Genomic DNA, 15,845 nt, shown 5'->3' on the forward strand with positions numbered 1-15,845 from the left:
AAAAATATAGCCTCTCTAAGAAGCAGATTTCATTTTTCTTGTTCACTGACAAAACTCTGAGTTGGTTGGACAACATGAGTTACCACATAACTGCAGACCACAGATCAGCACCTCAAATTCCAGCTCTACTCAAACAAAACTTTAAAAGCACTTTAGCCATCTGGTCAGGTATAAACGTTGGTTCCCTTCTTCCCCAAGGTAGGAAATTCAGAATAGAGTCAACAGTGACTGCCCTGTTGGAGAGTCCCTTTTGCTGAAGCAGGGGTGGGAAATGGCAGCGCCAAGTCCTCCCGTGCAGACCTCGAGGCGGCACCCCATGCGCTGTGGCTCCTCCTCGCCGCTCCGACGTGGGCTGACTTTCAGCACAGAAACAGAGAAGTCAGAGCTGGGGTGAATGTGCAGCACTCTAGGCAATGGGGGGTGGGGGGCGGCAGGAGCAGGGGTTGCCTTCAATTTTATAAATTACAACAATACTTGGTATTATCAAGCCACTGTTCATTGGCAGAAAGTGGGGCACAGTGGAGTCCTTCATTACTTATGGTTTACAGATGGCCATTAGAAGTTATTAAATATTTCTCCCAAAACTCAAAAGAAAAAAAAAATCATCCACAAAACCCTTCACCAAAAGTCATTGTTAAAAAAAAAATTTCCTTCTGGGAATGGACTAGTGTGGCTACCGAGATGATATAAATTCACTTTCAGAGTTGAAACTGCTTCTCCTCATTTCATTTGCAACTTGTATTCTGCTGGTTAAAAAAAAAAAAAAAAGAAATGTTTCTAGACCATTCATACACCCATTTAAGCTACATTGCACTTCTGTCCTTTAGTTAGGAAGGGCAAGATCATCTCTGGGGCCAGCCTCCTCCTCTCTGCTTCTGCATAACCATAGTGTCCAACCAATGATCACACCGTTGTGGAGAGTTTAAGTGGACAAATGTCCTGGCCATCTCGTGGTGCTTCTTTTTAGAGTTTGGTGTCCTGATGAAACAAACGTCTGGACTGTTTTTGAGGCTTCCAATGTGCAAAAATAGTTCCCAAGGCATTGAATCAACCTGGGGCTCCATTAAGGTGTTTTGGTTAATTCTAGTAGCTGCTGAAAACCCTGTCGTGTGTAGCGCACCAGGTCCACCAAACTGCTGTTGAGGGCCAAGGTGCACACATTTGTGCTGAGCCGAGCAAAGAATTCTGCAAAACCAAAACAAAAAAACAAGTAAATACACAAGCACACGCAAAAATTAAAATTCAAGCTTCCAGAAGGTACGTCCCCACAATATTCTGCACTTTATCACAGAAAAAAGATCACAATCTACTGTCACTGCTTGCTAATTCTCCACTAGACTATAAACCCGGTTTGCTTTAGAGCGGAATCCATAATGCTTAGCACAGTGGCTGGCACTTGGAAAACACTAAATTTATACCTTTGCCTCAAAAGATGCATTAATGGGGGAAAAAAAAAGTTAAAAGTATTATCAGTTTGATAAGACGGATAAGGCCCTAAGAGGCTATGTGGAAAGTAAGTGGTTACAGCCAGCTGGCTCCAACTCTCCTAAACCTTGCATTTCTCCAAGGGTCTTCTTCCCTAAACAAGTCTCAATAATGTTTACTACACTGCATCTCTCGTACTATAGCTACTATCTTTCTTAACATATACTAAAAACAAACAATAATCTCAGTATTTGGGTTATGCTACTTTGTATCTCCAAAGTGCTGAGCCTAGGAACAGCCAGTGACTCCTCTTCCTCATTTGCCTTGCCTTTCAGCTAGCATTTGAGCTCAGGCTGAAATAATGACAACAGAATTTCAGAAGGGGCAAGGCGCTAAAACCACTTCTATTTTGGTTTTGCTAAGATCTAGCCACAGAAATTCAGCTCCACGCCACAGTGCTCAAGGAATAATTGCAACTAGGTTCTGAGGCTGAATGGAGAAAATATAATTAAAGTAAACAGCTACACATTTCCTTTTCTCCAAGAAACTGAACTTAAAATATAAACCAATGTTATTTCCTCCCAATCCACACACCCCAGTAATTACCACCACAAAGCCATTTATTTACCTTTATTCTTCCTTGTGAGCGCCTCGGCCTGCTCCCAAAGGTCAAAGGCGGTAAGAACATGGGACGTGATGGTGACATAGGAAGATGTCATATTCTGGATAGTGACTGGGGTGCTGATGGTGGCAGCCACCCCACTGCTCCCCACACTGCCAGCACTTGACTGGGACCCTACGGAGCTGGCAGGAGAAGGCATTGGGGAAAGAGGGGATGGTGTGCCTGTGCTTCTGGGAGGCGGAAGAGAAGAGAGAACTGGTCAGTCAGTCACCAGTAGCCCCCAGATCACAGATTTACGTATCTGGGACTACAGTCCAAGACACAAAGTTTCACTACACACCTGCCGAAATGATAACCACTGCTAAAGTCACTCCTACAGGGAAAACGAGACACCATGCTGAGCTAATCTGTATTCCAAATATGCTTTCCCATGCCATTCGCATAGTCTACTTCCTCTGCCTGGAATCTCCTAGTAAGACAATACTCTATGTATGTAATGTATGCATATGTGTGTGCACCCACCTGTATTTCATCCTTTCATCCACTCAGTAAACACTAACCGAGCACCTGCTCTGTACCATGCATTCTTTTAGACACTGTGGATACCCTGGATACATCACAGCTTCCTTTCTGCCACCACTTGAACATCTCTCTTTTCTTGCATTTATCTACTGTTTATTCCTTTTCCTGGGTCACAGCAGAAATTATGTCTTATTAATTTTTGCATTAGTAGTACTTAGCACAATGGGTGCTAAAAGCAGGCTTCTGATAAATACTTGCCGAGTCAATGAATGAACTAATATAAGTATCATGCATCAGAAGACTCAATCTCCTCTTTACTCCACTCTTGGCTGAATATCTGGACCTGCAAGTTAACATGTGACTCAATGTGGATTAAATAAAAAAGAGTTAATGAATATAAAATGGAAAGATGGCTCAGCGGCAGTAGCCTCATGATGTTACACCTGCCCTTTGGGCTGCACGGACCTAGCAGAATGTACATTTGCAAAGAGTAGAGTGAAAGCTCCATGAGGGCAGTGGTTCTTGTCCACTGTATCCCCAGTACCTAAAACAAGGCTTGGTATGAAGAAGGTGCTCAGTATATACTGGATGGACAAACGATTGAAGGAGTTATCTAAAATAATGTGACTGACAATCTATTAGCTTAGAATAATATCTCAGACGCAGCAGCCACGAAAATCTTCAGAGGTAATATGAAGTTACTTCTTAATCAGGACTTTCTTTTTTAAGAGAGGCCATATGGGAGTCTCTTCTTTTGACTGTGCTAGAAATAGGGCAGTCGTGTAAGTGATATTCTTAAAATAGCAAAACTTATCAGAACTAGGAACTTCACAAGGAGTATGACCAAATTAAAAAATACTAGGCAAGGACTACAGGGAAGAAAATTCCAACTTCATTTTAAAAACACTTGTACAAGGATTCTTTTTTTTTTTTTTTCCTAATAACTTAAGAGCATACACAAACAATTTTAGTTCACAAAGTGGGGAAAATAATTTTGCTAATCATTTTCATTCTTAGTATTACTGGTGTGGATCCTGGAGAAGATGAAGGGCATATGGCTCTGGAAATGTCTTGTTTACTGAAATGCCAAGAAGCTATGTGACACACACACAGAGAGAAAGGACTCCGGCTCTGGTTCTGATGGCTCTGCCTCTTGTTTTGTGTTCTTCGGCTTATCTAAAGCTCCTCAAAGCTCGGCCGGACGCAGTGGCTCACACCTGTGGCATCCCCGCACTTTGGGAGCCCAAGGCAGGCAGATCATGTGACGTGAGGAGTTCAAGACCAATCTGGTCAAAGTGGTGAAAACCCCATCTCTACTAAAAATACAAAAATTAGCTGGGCATGGTGGCAGCACAGACCTGTAATCCCAGCTACTCGGGAGGCTGAGGCAGGAGAATCGCTTGAACCCAGGAGGTGGAGGTTGCAGTGAGCCAAGATTGCAGCACTGCATTCCAGCCTGGGCAACACAGCAAGACTCTGTCTCAAAAAACAAACCAACCCTCAAAGCTCAAAAATCTCAATTCTATATTCTTTGCAATTACCTTTTTATGTTTTCCAATCAGCAAAAACCTTGATTTATAACTATTTCTCAAAAAGGTAGAAATATGCTAATAATTTAAATTTAGGAGCAATCAGCACATAGTTGAAGCCAACAATTTTTGAAAAGACAAACTCACATATGTAAGCATACAAATGGTCACAAAGCAAGAAGTAAAGAAAGAAATGACTCAATTTTGGAAATTATTTATATTAGAGTTACCTTGCAATGCATGGAGAAGGTGCCTGGGCGACTTTGGAAGAACTCTCGAAGTGTTTATTAAGAGTACGAGAATACTTTATTGCTATGTCTTTTTTACAACGAAACATCGCCATGTTCAAAATGGACTGGCAACGCATGCTATGAACAAAGACAGAAGGGAAACTGCACGTGACTATCAGACGACAGAAAAGCAGTCATCTCACCTTCTACAGCCTAACGAACACACTGCGTTTTCCCCACCTGTGTGAGTTGGTATGTAAAGAATCTTACTGCTCTGTCCATACTATCCTAAAAGTAAATGCTGGTGGAAAACACAAGGATATAATTTATATCACAAGACCAAAGCATTTAACAAGCCATCAGAAAAACGGCAGCAGATACCATTTTGTAAGAACTATCAGTGGGGGATTAACCTTTTGACCAAAGTACTGACTTGCTTTTCATAATTTTCACATTAAGAAAACAAATTTCAAAATCTTTTTGTAACATCAACAGATGCAAAAACAAATTTAGTACTATTTAGACAAAGAAAAATACACACCATAAAACAGCAAATATTTTCTCTTGTGTTGGCGCTGTGGCATCTGAGAAGGATTTTAATGACATTATGAATCTACAGGAAAACATAAAAGTACATCAGGTTTTAAACAAAGGCAGACACAAATACAACTTATTATGCTTGTTTCCATTTTATATTGACTTTTCCTGAAGATGTTAAACAGATGAGAGCATCACAGGAAGAAAATGAAAAACCCAAGGCTTTAGAGCAGCAATCCAGGCCACTGAGAAAACCAGGCGAGGACATGCCTCTTGCGTGGCTTGTCTACCTCTTGAAACCAAGTAAAGTTGTGTCCTCACTGAGTCCCCTGTTGAAATGTAGGTAAGTAAACAAAGTAGAAGCTTAAACTGAGAGGAGAGGTCATCTGATAAGAAAGTTAAACTGGAAAAAACCAACCTCTCCCTGAAAGCTCTAGCACTTCTTGGTGCACTTAGCAAAATGATGTAGTTGGACCCAGTTACTCTGTGCTAGCACTTCATCTAGAACGCAATTTTAGTATAGGACAAAAACTAGTTCTTGGACCAATAACTTTTTAAAGGCTCCCCTTTATTGAGCCATCTTCACACTAAGGTTCAAATGGATTAAGACAATAAAGGCGAGGAAAGAAAAGGAAAGCACAATGACTTGGCACTTACTTAATGAGATCTACAGTTTCAGAGTAGACAGAGTAAGCTGACTTGGATGCCGGGCTTTCAGACTCTGTGGCAATTCCACACTCAATCAAGGACAAGACGGCTTCCAGGTACTTAAAAGCCTTTCCAACCTTGTCCGTCTGCGGGAGAAGAACATGGTGATTGTTAGGCTGAAGACAAACCTTGCTTTAGTTTCTCACCTACATTCTTTAGTGTGACTTCCCTCCACTGTCTTAGTTTAATTATGGCCAGGGAGAAGTGTGAGGATGAATGAACTAAAAAGGATAACCAAAGCCTGTTAGCTAAGACCTGCTGAAAACTCTTTTAGCAGAAATTCATTAGGAAAAAGAAAACGATCCTGTTTTAAGACCATGCTCTCAAAGCCTTATGAAAGCACATATCCAAACTAAGGCAGTAAGTACATAGTCTCCTTGTTATCAGTGTGCAATTACTCATTCTGTAACTTTCTTGAGAAACAGATTATTCCACATGTCTAGAGTAATGCAGACACATATTTCTTTGTGTGTGCTGAAGTTTACTAAAAAGCAGAAAACACTCTTGGTTTATGAGCATGTTAGATATAATAGCTAACAATAATTGTTTTATGCATTTTACAGCCCAACAGATTAATCTCCTTTGACGTCTGCTTTAGTGCACAAAGCCATCCCCCCAGGTCAACAGGGGTAACATTTCAGAGTCCCTTAAAGGGAACGTAGAAATATGAACAAAACCAGATACTGGTGGTCACCCTACACCTGAATACACACCTTGTCATGTAGCACCCTTCTAAGTGGCATACGGCGAGTGCAGCTGATGACAGTGTGATGTAACTGTGTCTTTCTCTCCACATATGGCATATGTACCGCACATCGAGAGCAACTGATTAGCATTTGTAATTTCTGCTTTGTATTTGCTATGTTCAAAAGGAAAGAATGAAAATACGGGCCGGGCGTGGTGGCTCACGCCTGTAATCCCAGCACTTTGGGAGGCCGAGGCAGGTGGATCACTTGAGGTCAGGAGTTTGAGACCAGTTTGGCCAACACGGTGAAACTGCTGTCTCTACATAAAAATTAGCCAGGCATGTTGGCGGGTCTGTAATCCCAGCTACTTGGGAGGCTGAGGCAGGAGAATTGCTTGAATCTGGGAGGCAGAGGTTACAGTGAGCCGAGATCATGCCACTGCACTCCAGCCTGGGCGACAGAGCGAGACTCCATCGCAAAAAAAAAAAAAAAAAAGAAAGGAAGGAAAAGAAAAGAAGGGAAGGAAAAGAAAAGAAAGGGAAAGGAAAGGAAAAGAAAGGGAAAGGAAAAGAAAGGGAAGGGAAAAGAAAGGGAAAGGAAAGGAAAGGAAAGGAAAGGAAAAGGAAAAGGAAAAGGAAAAGGAAAAGGAAAGGAAAAGGAAAAGGAAAGGAAAGGAAAAGAGTAAAGACATAAGTGGAATCTAAGGAGCTGGAGACACATCGGCAATGAGAGGGTATGGGCTGTCATGCTACTTAGGGATGCTGCTGCACTCTACACGGGGTGGAAACGCTTCTCTCAGTGAGCTGACAACAGAATGATTTGAGTGCATACTGTTCTCATGTTTTACCAGTACCAGAACAAACTAGGCTGCTATACACATACACATGTATATGTACATATGTATACATGTATATTTCAGAATATTCAATTATTCTAAAATTTTTTATTTTAAAAAGTAACTTAATCAAAAAATACTTTTTCTGGAGAACTAAGGGTCAGATTAGTAACAGAACAAAAATCAAATGAGTATTCCCCAATTAATCAGCAGTATTTGGTATGACTGGTTTGCTTCACTGATGGGAACTTAATTCTCCAAATATGCTTATTCAACATCATCTCTTTCATGGGATTTCCAAAGTTAATACTGGCTTTAGGCTAGAAATGAACTAAACTACAATATTGTATAGCAATTTGTCAATATTCACTTCCTTTAGATAAGTATATCATAAGGCCAATAATGCCCATATTTCTGTGATTCCATGTATCTCCTGAAACACTGTTAAAGTAGTTTCCCTACGCATCAGTTGAAGACAACGTAGAGAAGAAATACATCCCTTTCTACTCAGTTGGGTACGTAACTATTTGGAACACCAAAGGCATATCTTCAAAACAGTATGCAGTTAAGGAAGATTGTTACGGAGTGAGTGGCCACAGGGGCCTATTGTCCAAACTGGTATATTTTAAGAGTGAAACAGGATACAATTATTTCTCAAACTGAGATGAAACAGGCACAAACTAGGGCTGTCCTGGCACACTGGGATGTACAGTCACCTTAGGTAAGGAGAAAGAATGTATGTATATGAATAGATTAAAAACAAAGTTCCCCAGAGGATGACTGTTACTCCTTTGAATAATGCGGAATCTAGTACGGAAAGTGTCCAATGTCAAGGGAAGCTTTAGATAACTGGCTGACAGTGCGAAATATTTACTCTTTCCAAAACTCCAAAGATTCATACAGTTCCAGTAACAAGCTTGGTAAACTGGAAGCTGCTGAAACCACTGCTTGGCACAATCTCAGATTCTTTTTTTTTTTGCTCTGTCACCCAGGCTGGAGTGCAGTGGCGCTATCTCGGCTCACTGCAAACTCTGCTTCCCAGGTTCAAGCAATTCTCCTGCCTCAGCCTCCCTAGCAGCTGGGACTATAGGCGCCTACCACCGGGCCCAGCTAATTTTTTGCATTTTTTAGTAGAGACGGGGTTTCACCATGTTAGCCAGGATGGTCTCGATCTCCTGACCTCGTAGACGGGGTTTCACCATGTTAGCCAGGATGGTCTCGATCTCCTGACCTCGTGATCCACCCACCTCGGCTTCCCAAAGTGCTGGGATAATAGGCATGAGCCACCATGCCTGGCCAATCTCAGATGCTTAATCTGACTTAGGTCACCCTGGTACAGGGTAGTTTTAGGGACAGGGCTAGAGAGGCCTGTATTTGACTATCTTACAGAATTCAGCATGGTAAAGAATCAACATTTTGCCTAATGCAAGGGTATCTGATGAAAGAGTCTCAGAAGAGATACAGGTCTGCAGATGAGGGATGAACAGCGCCAGGCCAGGATCTTGTTGGTGAATCAATCTGATTCAGACCCCTGTGGGTGTCTGAAATGTGTGATTAGGTTTACATGTGGACCAAAAAAGTCAACTCATGCCCTTCCTCTGTGTAACAAAGTTCAATATATGGCTTTCCAGGGAGGTGTTTGCATTTTTGCATTTGTGGGGATTTAGGTTTAGGGACTCACTACATAAGCAAAAGCCCCAGAGTCTTGGATATCTACACATGACAAAGGGCAAACATTATCTCATTATATTTATTGCAGTAGTGATGTAAAAGCATAATTATGTACACAATGAACTACAAAACCACCATCTTTCAGAAAGTCCAAAAGCCAATAGGTAAAGAGAATTCATGGCTTTAAAGCATGTTTACCAACAGTATAATTATTACCTTCATCTTAAAATCTCATCTAATAGCCTAGCTCAACTCTTCCTTTGGGTCAGCCTCTCAAGGCTGTAAGATAATTTTGGAATGTAAACAGGCTTCCCTGCCTTGTGAAATGTCTTAGAGTGAACACACGTTGACTGAGTTTCAACAGCAGGACTCATTTTTCACATCCAAGGAATTGATGCAGTGGAATAAAAAGGCACGTATGCATTAAATCACCAGCAGGTAGATTATCTTTCACTGACTTAGATATAAAACGTGTGACTAGGTCCTCTATATATCTGCCCATGATCAGACTGAATCAGTGGAGCCAAAGAAAATAATACCACCAAGAACCACCTACCGCTTAATCATTAAGGTCCTGATTTTGCTGCGTGCGTATGTTGTGGCCAACAGTAGGGCCCACACACTCCTTTCTCCTGTGCCTGTTGCACCCCCTTCTTTCTACCACACATACGCTGAGTGATAGGGAATACAGTAGAATGGAGACTACCAAAAAATCCTTTTTACTATGAGAATACATTCTACCAAAGAGATAAAGAGCCAATACTAACCATTAACTCTGCTTTCTGCTTCAACTTTTTTGCCTCCCTCATGTGAAGGTCTGCTTGTTGTCTGAAAAAGAAGAAGAAAAACCAGGGACAGGTTATATGAGCGAAAAAGAAGAAGAAAAACCAGGGACAGGTTATATGAGCCAAAGATTACTAGACTAGGGCAAGATAACTTAAGACCAAGAGTGAAAAAGGATGGGAGGACAGCAAGGGGAGGGCAGAGGGTAAACAAAGAAGGAGAAGTGGAAATAAGGAGGAGAGGAGAAAATGGAGGAAGAAAGAGCAAAAAGTGGCTGAGTGTGGTGGCTCATGCCTGTAATCCCGGCACTTTGGGAGGCCGAGGCAGGCGGATCATTTGAGGTCAGGAGTTCGAGACCAGCCTGACCAACACGGTGAAACCTGTCTCTACTAAAAATACAAAAAAAGTTAGCCAGGCATGATGGCTCATGCCTGTAGTCCCAACTACTTGGGAGACTGAAGCAGGAGAATCACTTGAACCCGGGAGGTGGAGGTTGCAGTGAGCCGAGATCGTGCCACTACACTCCAGCCTGAGTGACAGAGTGAGACTCCATCTTTGGGGGGGGAAAAAATCGAAAACAAACAAAAAAGAGCAAGAAGCAAGCATCTGAAGTCTTACTTGTCAAACTTCACTTGAGGCTTCCCTGGTTTAGAGTTACCATTTGGCAAAGAAGGCACTGGAAAAGGATTTGCAGTATCTCCGGAAGAACCCTTTAAAAAAATAAAATCAGTATATAGATTACACTCTTAACATTGAAGACCACTGTCCTAAAAGTACCATCTCTCTTAAATAGCTCAAAAGAGTAGTTTCAAAAAAGAGTAAATCAAACAATGCACAATCGACCCTGGTTAAACACTTTCTAAGCTACAGATTCAACTGAAGCGGTGGTTCTGACTGAACTGGGGACTCAAAAAGGCAAGAATGTCCAAGAGATCAGAGAACTCACAAAGCCACACATAACATTTTCTCTTAGTCAATCCAAACACACCACCCCACTCCACCCAGATTAACAGGAAGAGAGGAACTTTTATTTGAGAAAGTGGATCATTTTCCCCCATTATAACCTAGAATGAAAGTATCTGAGATCAAATATTCAAAGCACAACTACACAGGGGAACAATTTCTTACTGTAAAACACCCAATCAAAAACTAGCACAAAAATCTATTTTGATTTTTCACCTCTGAAATCACTGTAAGAATAATAAACTGACACCTAAATCTTTGTGTATTATTAACTACCTTTTACTCTCCCTCCAAAAACTAGCATTTTAAACACAAACAATTGCCTTATTAAAAGCAATGGACAGTTGTGAAGTGCCATCATTAGGAATTCGTCTTCTTTGGGAACGTAAAGGTACAGCAATGCATCCCACCTTACACAATGGCCGCCGCCGCCGCTCACCTTGTGCTCCGAGGAGCTTCTGGAGCCCTTCCCCTCTACTCTTCTGTGCTTGGGAGTGGAAGAGTCTTTGTGGTTGCTCTTGGTACTGCTGGCACTTTTGGGAGGGTCCTGGCCACAGGTGTCTGCTTCCCGCTTTGACCTCTTATGTGCAGGCTTGGCTGGCTTCTGGGAGGACGAGGACACAGGTGGCGGGGGGAGCATTTCCTTCTTTGAGGACTCTGAGGAGGGCCTGCAGGGCCTGGAGTGAAACATCATGTAAAACTAAGGGGAGGCAAAGCACACATCACTTGGCTTCGTTGTTTAGTTACAAACTGGCTGCTGGCACAAAAGATTAGGGTATCACAAAGCATGAATCTGTGTTGTAAACAGGCCAAACTTCAGGGACTTTTTGAGGCCTTTCAAAAATCTAGCCCTACCCATTAGTGATAAAGGAAGCTGTATAATTTCTAAGCTTGCAGAGTCTGTCAATGGTCCTGACTGTCCCCAATCATTCCGAACGCTTGCTTCAGCTGCTTCCCAACCCAGGCCTTTCCCTGACGAGAAGGCGAGTGGAGCCGCACCCTCCACATCTGAGCCTTCCCCATCTCTGTCGGTTCCCACACGGTGACATTATGCACTTGTTTGTGCCAGGACATTTTTTGAAGCAATTTCTTGAGTAAATCAGAGTAAATAATAGTTGCTTGTTATATTTACGTCTTCCTGGCACTCCCACCTCTCACCTGCCACCCCTTTTCCCGACAACAGACACTGAGTTGCCCGACAGATTCTTAGTCATCTCTACAAAAAGCAGCACTGAACACAGGCTCCCAGAGTCCAAATGCTGGCTCCAACACTAAGAATTATTTGACTTTGGACAAATCGTTTTCTCTGTGTCTTTGTTTCCAATTCTGCAAAGTAGAAATAATGGTACCTTTCTTACTTTCCCTTAGGGAAAAAAAAATCCAGATGTCTAAAGAAATTATCCATACTGAAAATGTTTCTGATAAATCCAAATTTGCTGCCACATGAATTGTTAATTCCTGTAAGGTCCTCAAGGATGCAAGAAACAAAAACAAACTTAATACATTGTCCAAATGAGCTTGACTTTATTAATCCACTGATTCTACTGCAGAAGAAAAATGTCTTTTCTCTGTCAAGACCCAAGAAGTGTTGATCCCCGTAGAGATGAGGTGGCTGCTAATCTCTATACTCACTTGGCTTTAGAAGATTCTTTGTGGGAGGATGAAGATGAAGATGAAGACGACTGTGATTTGATTTCCTTCTCCAGTCTGATTTTCTTGTTATCACAGTCTCTTTCTGCTTCACCCTGTTATTACAGTATAATCAGCAAAGTAAATTATTGCGAACATAATAGTACAGACAAAACAGAAAGAAAAGATAGAAAAGGCAAAGAGGGTAAATTAACCTTTGGAGACATTTCTGTACGCACAGCAACCCTATTAGTACTTACCATGTGTGTCTGCGTGTGTGTGAGTGTGATGGGGAGTGGGCAGGGGACAATGTAGATTTGACATGATTTCTATTGAGACAGATTTTTTTGCATAAAGAAAAACCATTCCTCCCATGCAGGAAAAGGAAGATGTCTACAGTAACAGACAATCCAGGCAAGTAGACTTCAATAGACCACTGATGTTTTTCTAAATAGAAAAGAATCCATGAAACATGCATATTTACATCAAATAATACAGAGATGATTTTTTATGAGGTTTCCTCCAACTTCTTTCAAAAGAACCATCCACTTACATCCACTAGTTTATTGTTTGTATAAAATTCAAAATGGACTACTTAAAGCTTACTTTATTTTCTACTGAAAAATAAGTATAATGTTGAAAGGAAACCGTCTACAAAATCCCCTGTGTATTTTATAGAAAGGACCACAAAGATACACAACAACAATAGAAATAGTTGCTCTGGGATTCTAGCTAACATTTTTTCCCCCTCCACTGATACAATTTTTTTAATACTTTTTATCTCTCCATATATAGAAACATGTTTCTATTTTCCAAAAAAAAAACGTGAAAAGACTGTAAATATTTTAGTGGAAGTAAGGAAAAGGGAATCTGTCACTACTGAATTTAAGTATCTCTAACTTGTTACCTTGAAAGTAGGGTTTAAAAAAAAAAAGAAAAAAGAATTTAAGTACCTCCAAAGCATCCATTTATACCAACTAAAGCGTTAAATACATTTAATCATTAAAACAACACAGAATTCTTCATGACGAAAGTCTCTGTGGTATTCTCGTGCCTCACTTGTTAGCACATACACCAGCTATCTAAGGAGTCTGATGTGCAGACTTCCTGCCAGCCTCCTTCCCACGGCTCTGGGTTCAGGAGGAAGCCTACACACTGTCTAGCAGGTGGCAGGTAAGTGACGGGTGAGGCCCTTCAGTTAATTCTCACGTGCATTTAGAACCAAACCTCCCAAGTGTCAGGTCACCAAGTTAGAAATCTGGGACGCCAGTCAATTTAGGACAATCCCTAACAAACCTGAAATCCTCTCTTAAAAAAAAAAAATCTTCAAATTAACTGCGGGAGGCCCCAATTTTCACCACTGTGTCTTCCTCTCCTCCTGAGTTTAAGAAAAATGAATAATTTAAGATGTGTAGGCTCAAAATCTGCCCAGACACCAATAAGCAGTCTGGCTCCATACAAAATAATAGAACACAGAAAAAAAAAAAATTCCCTTCTCCTGGCATCCTACAAATCAGTGTGCCTGCATTTGCACATCCATCCAGCCCTTCAGAGACTCCTCTGGAAAAAACACTTTTATTCATTTATGCAGTGCCTTGTTTCAAAACGGCTTGAGAGTAGCTTACAAAGATACCTGTTTTTAATCTTGCAGTATGTGCACAAGTAAAAACGTTAAGAAGGGAAAATACAGGAGGAAGAGAGAAATTAAGGCCAAGTGAAGGCTTGTATCCTCGGAAGGCTATCAGTTCTCACTGTCCTGCACGCTACCATCTGGCAGCCACAGCTAGATCTAGGGAGCACCTGAACTTGAATGGTGTTAATCTGAAATAAAGACCTAGTACAAAAAGGGGAATGTAATATTTTTATGTTAAGTGATTTTTTTATTGATATATAACAGACATACATATTTTGGGAGTTGAATAATCTTTTAGGTATACTGGATTAGATATAATTATTAAAATGTTAGGTTGGGCGTGGTGGCTCATGCCTGTAATCCCAGCACTTTGGGAGGCCAAGGTGGATGGATGACTTGAGCTCAGGAGTTCAAGACCAGTCAGGCCAACATGGTGAAACTCCATCTCTACTAAAAATACAAAAATTAGCTGAGTGTGGTGGTGGGCGCCTGTAGTTCCAGGTACTCAGGAAGCTGAGGCACAAGAATCACTAGAACCCAGGAGGTGGAGGTTGCAGTGAGCTGAGATTGCGCCACTACACTCCAGCCTGGGCATCAGAATGAGACGCTGTCTCAAAAAGAAATTTTTTTTTTTTTACTAATTTTCCATTTCCTCCCCTTTTTACAGTTTTTAATGTGGTATTAGAAAAGTTTAAATTACATATGTGGCTTATACTGTATGTCTACTTGACAGCACAGTTCTTCAGAGTTTGCTATAGATAATCTGCAAATTGGGTTCTGAACTACTAATTCTGAACTACTAATCAGATTAGCCAATGCAAAGAAGGAATTATAAATATACTGCTTAGATAAGATAAAAACAGATCAGCTACTCAGAAATGTAATCATTCATTAGAGAAGTTGGAAAAATGTACCTTGAAGGACTGAAAAAGGAGATAATACATGAAATGAGCAACCAAGTTCTAAACCCACAAATGAAATGCAATAGGAAACTCTACACAGCTGTTTCTCCTGCAAGCATGGACTTATAGCAGATCCTGGAGCACAATTTAGAGGTTAAAGGTGCTGCCACACGCCACAAGATGCTTGCTGGGGCACTGCGACAGGGCTCTGCGCAGCATACAAACCTCCGTTCAACAACTCACAGTGGCAACGCTTGAGAGACAGTGAATAATGGTGGAGAGAAAAAGAACCAATTGGAAATGATGGGGTTAAAATAGAACCTGACTTCTGGTACTGGTAACTCCTCTGTCAATCAAGCACTTAATTATGCCCAGGTTACCCTGTTACCAAACGGCCCAGTGAACTGTAGTGAGTTTTAGATGAAAGGAAGTATAGCCGGCCCAAGAAACATTACAAGACGGAAACTTTGTCTTTGAAAAGTCAAAATTTGCTAAAATATACAGATGGATACTAAATTGAACATGAGGCAGTAAAATATACTGTCTTCAATGAAAGGTATTTCCAGGCAGTTAATGACACATTAAGGCCCCCAAGGCAAAACTAAGCATTAACAAGGCTACTTCTTAAAGAAAACACCAAAGTCTAGCAGTGGAATGAGAGCTGATTTTTGTTCGTATAGTTTCATTTTGCTTAGGACATGCTGGTTGTAACTATAAGCCAATCTGGCAGACCTTATAAACCACATATGAAGATACAAGTCAGGGCAAATCAATCCTCACAGACTGGTTATAGCTCTGGCTGTGCCAATCGGTGACTCAAGTAGACAGCCAACAAGAGAGAAACCAGCGAGCACTAACTTCAGCGCCAGCATCTAACAACTGCATTGGCACTTACTGGAATAATATGCTTTATATTGATATTTAGCAACCTAGAAGCAGATACTATTCTATAAGCTGGTAGAAAGCAAGCCATCAAACTTTAAAGCAAAAATCCCCTTCTGTTGATTTTGCTTAACTGTTGAAATCAAGCCAGCGGGCATGAGGTTAGTATTTTTTTGTACACTATGCACTTGGAACTTTGTCATCTTCTCTCTGGAACAGTCACAGAGGCTTCCCCAGAGTAGGCACTCGGTATTTGTCAGTGGCACAGAAATTCAGCTTAATAGCTCA

At 41.2% G+C, this 15,845-nt stretch overlaps 1 protein-coding gene across 2 annotated transcripts in view; it reads right to left on the minus strand.

The window, feature by feature from the left end:
* Positions 1 to 478: 478 nt before the first annotated feature.
* AFF1 (AF4/FMR2 family, member 1) overlaps positions 479 to 15,845 on the minus strand; it is a 203,363-nt gene continuing 187,996 nt past the window's right edge. For both annotated transcript variants that reach the window (XM_011990755.1, XM_011990756.1), the window contains 9 exons: positions 12,144 to 12,256; positions 10,951 to 11,188; positions 10,167 to 10,258; positions 9,533 to 9,593; positions 5,523 to 5,659; positions 4,870 to 4,941; positions 4,329 to 4,466; positions 2,054 to 2,277; positions 479 to 1,185 (listed from right to left, as the gene is read on the minus strand). In XM_011990755.1, the coding sequence (XP_011846145.1) occupies positions 1,064 to 1,185; positions 2,054 to 2,277; positions 4,329 to 4,466; positions 4,870 to 4,941; positions 5,523 to 5,659; positions 9,533 to 9,593; positions 10,167 to 10,258; positions 10,951 to 11,188; positions 12,144 to 12,256 (1,197 nt within the window). In that variant the 3' untranslated portion in view covers positions 479 to 1,063. The remainder of the gene's footprint in view (positions 1,186 to 2,053; positions 2,278 to 4,328; positions 4,467 to 4,869; positions 4,942 to 5,522; positions 5,660 to 9,532; positions 9,594 to 10,166; positions 10,259 to 10,950; positions 11,189 to 12,143; positions 12,257 to 15,845) is intronic.

This window comes from Mandrillus leucophaeus, unplaced genomic scaffold (assembly GCF_000951045.1).
Source record: "Mandrillus leucophaeus isolate KB7577 unplaced genomic scaffold, Mleu.le_1.0 Scaffold381, whole genome shotgun sequence".
NCBI lineage: Eukaryota > Metazoa > Chordata > Mammalia > Primates > Cercopithecidae > Mandrillus > Mandrillus leucophaeus.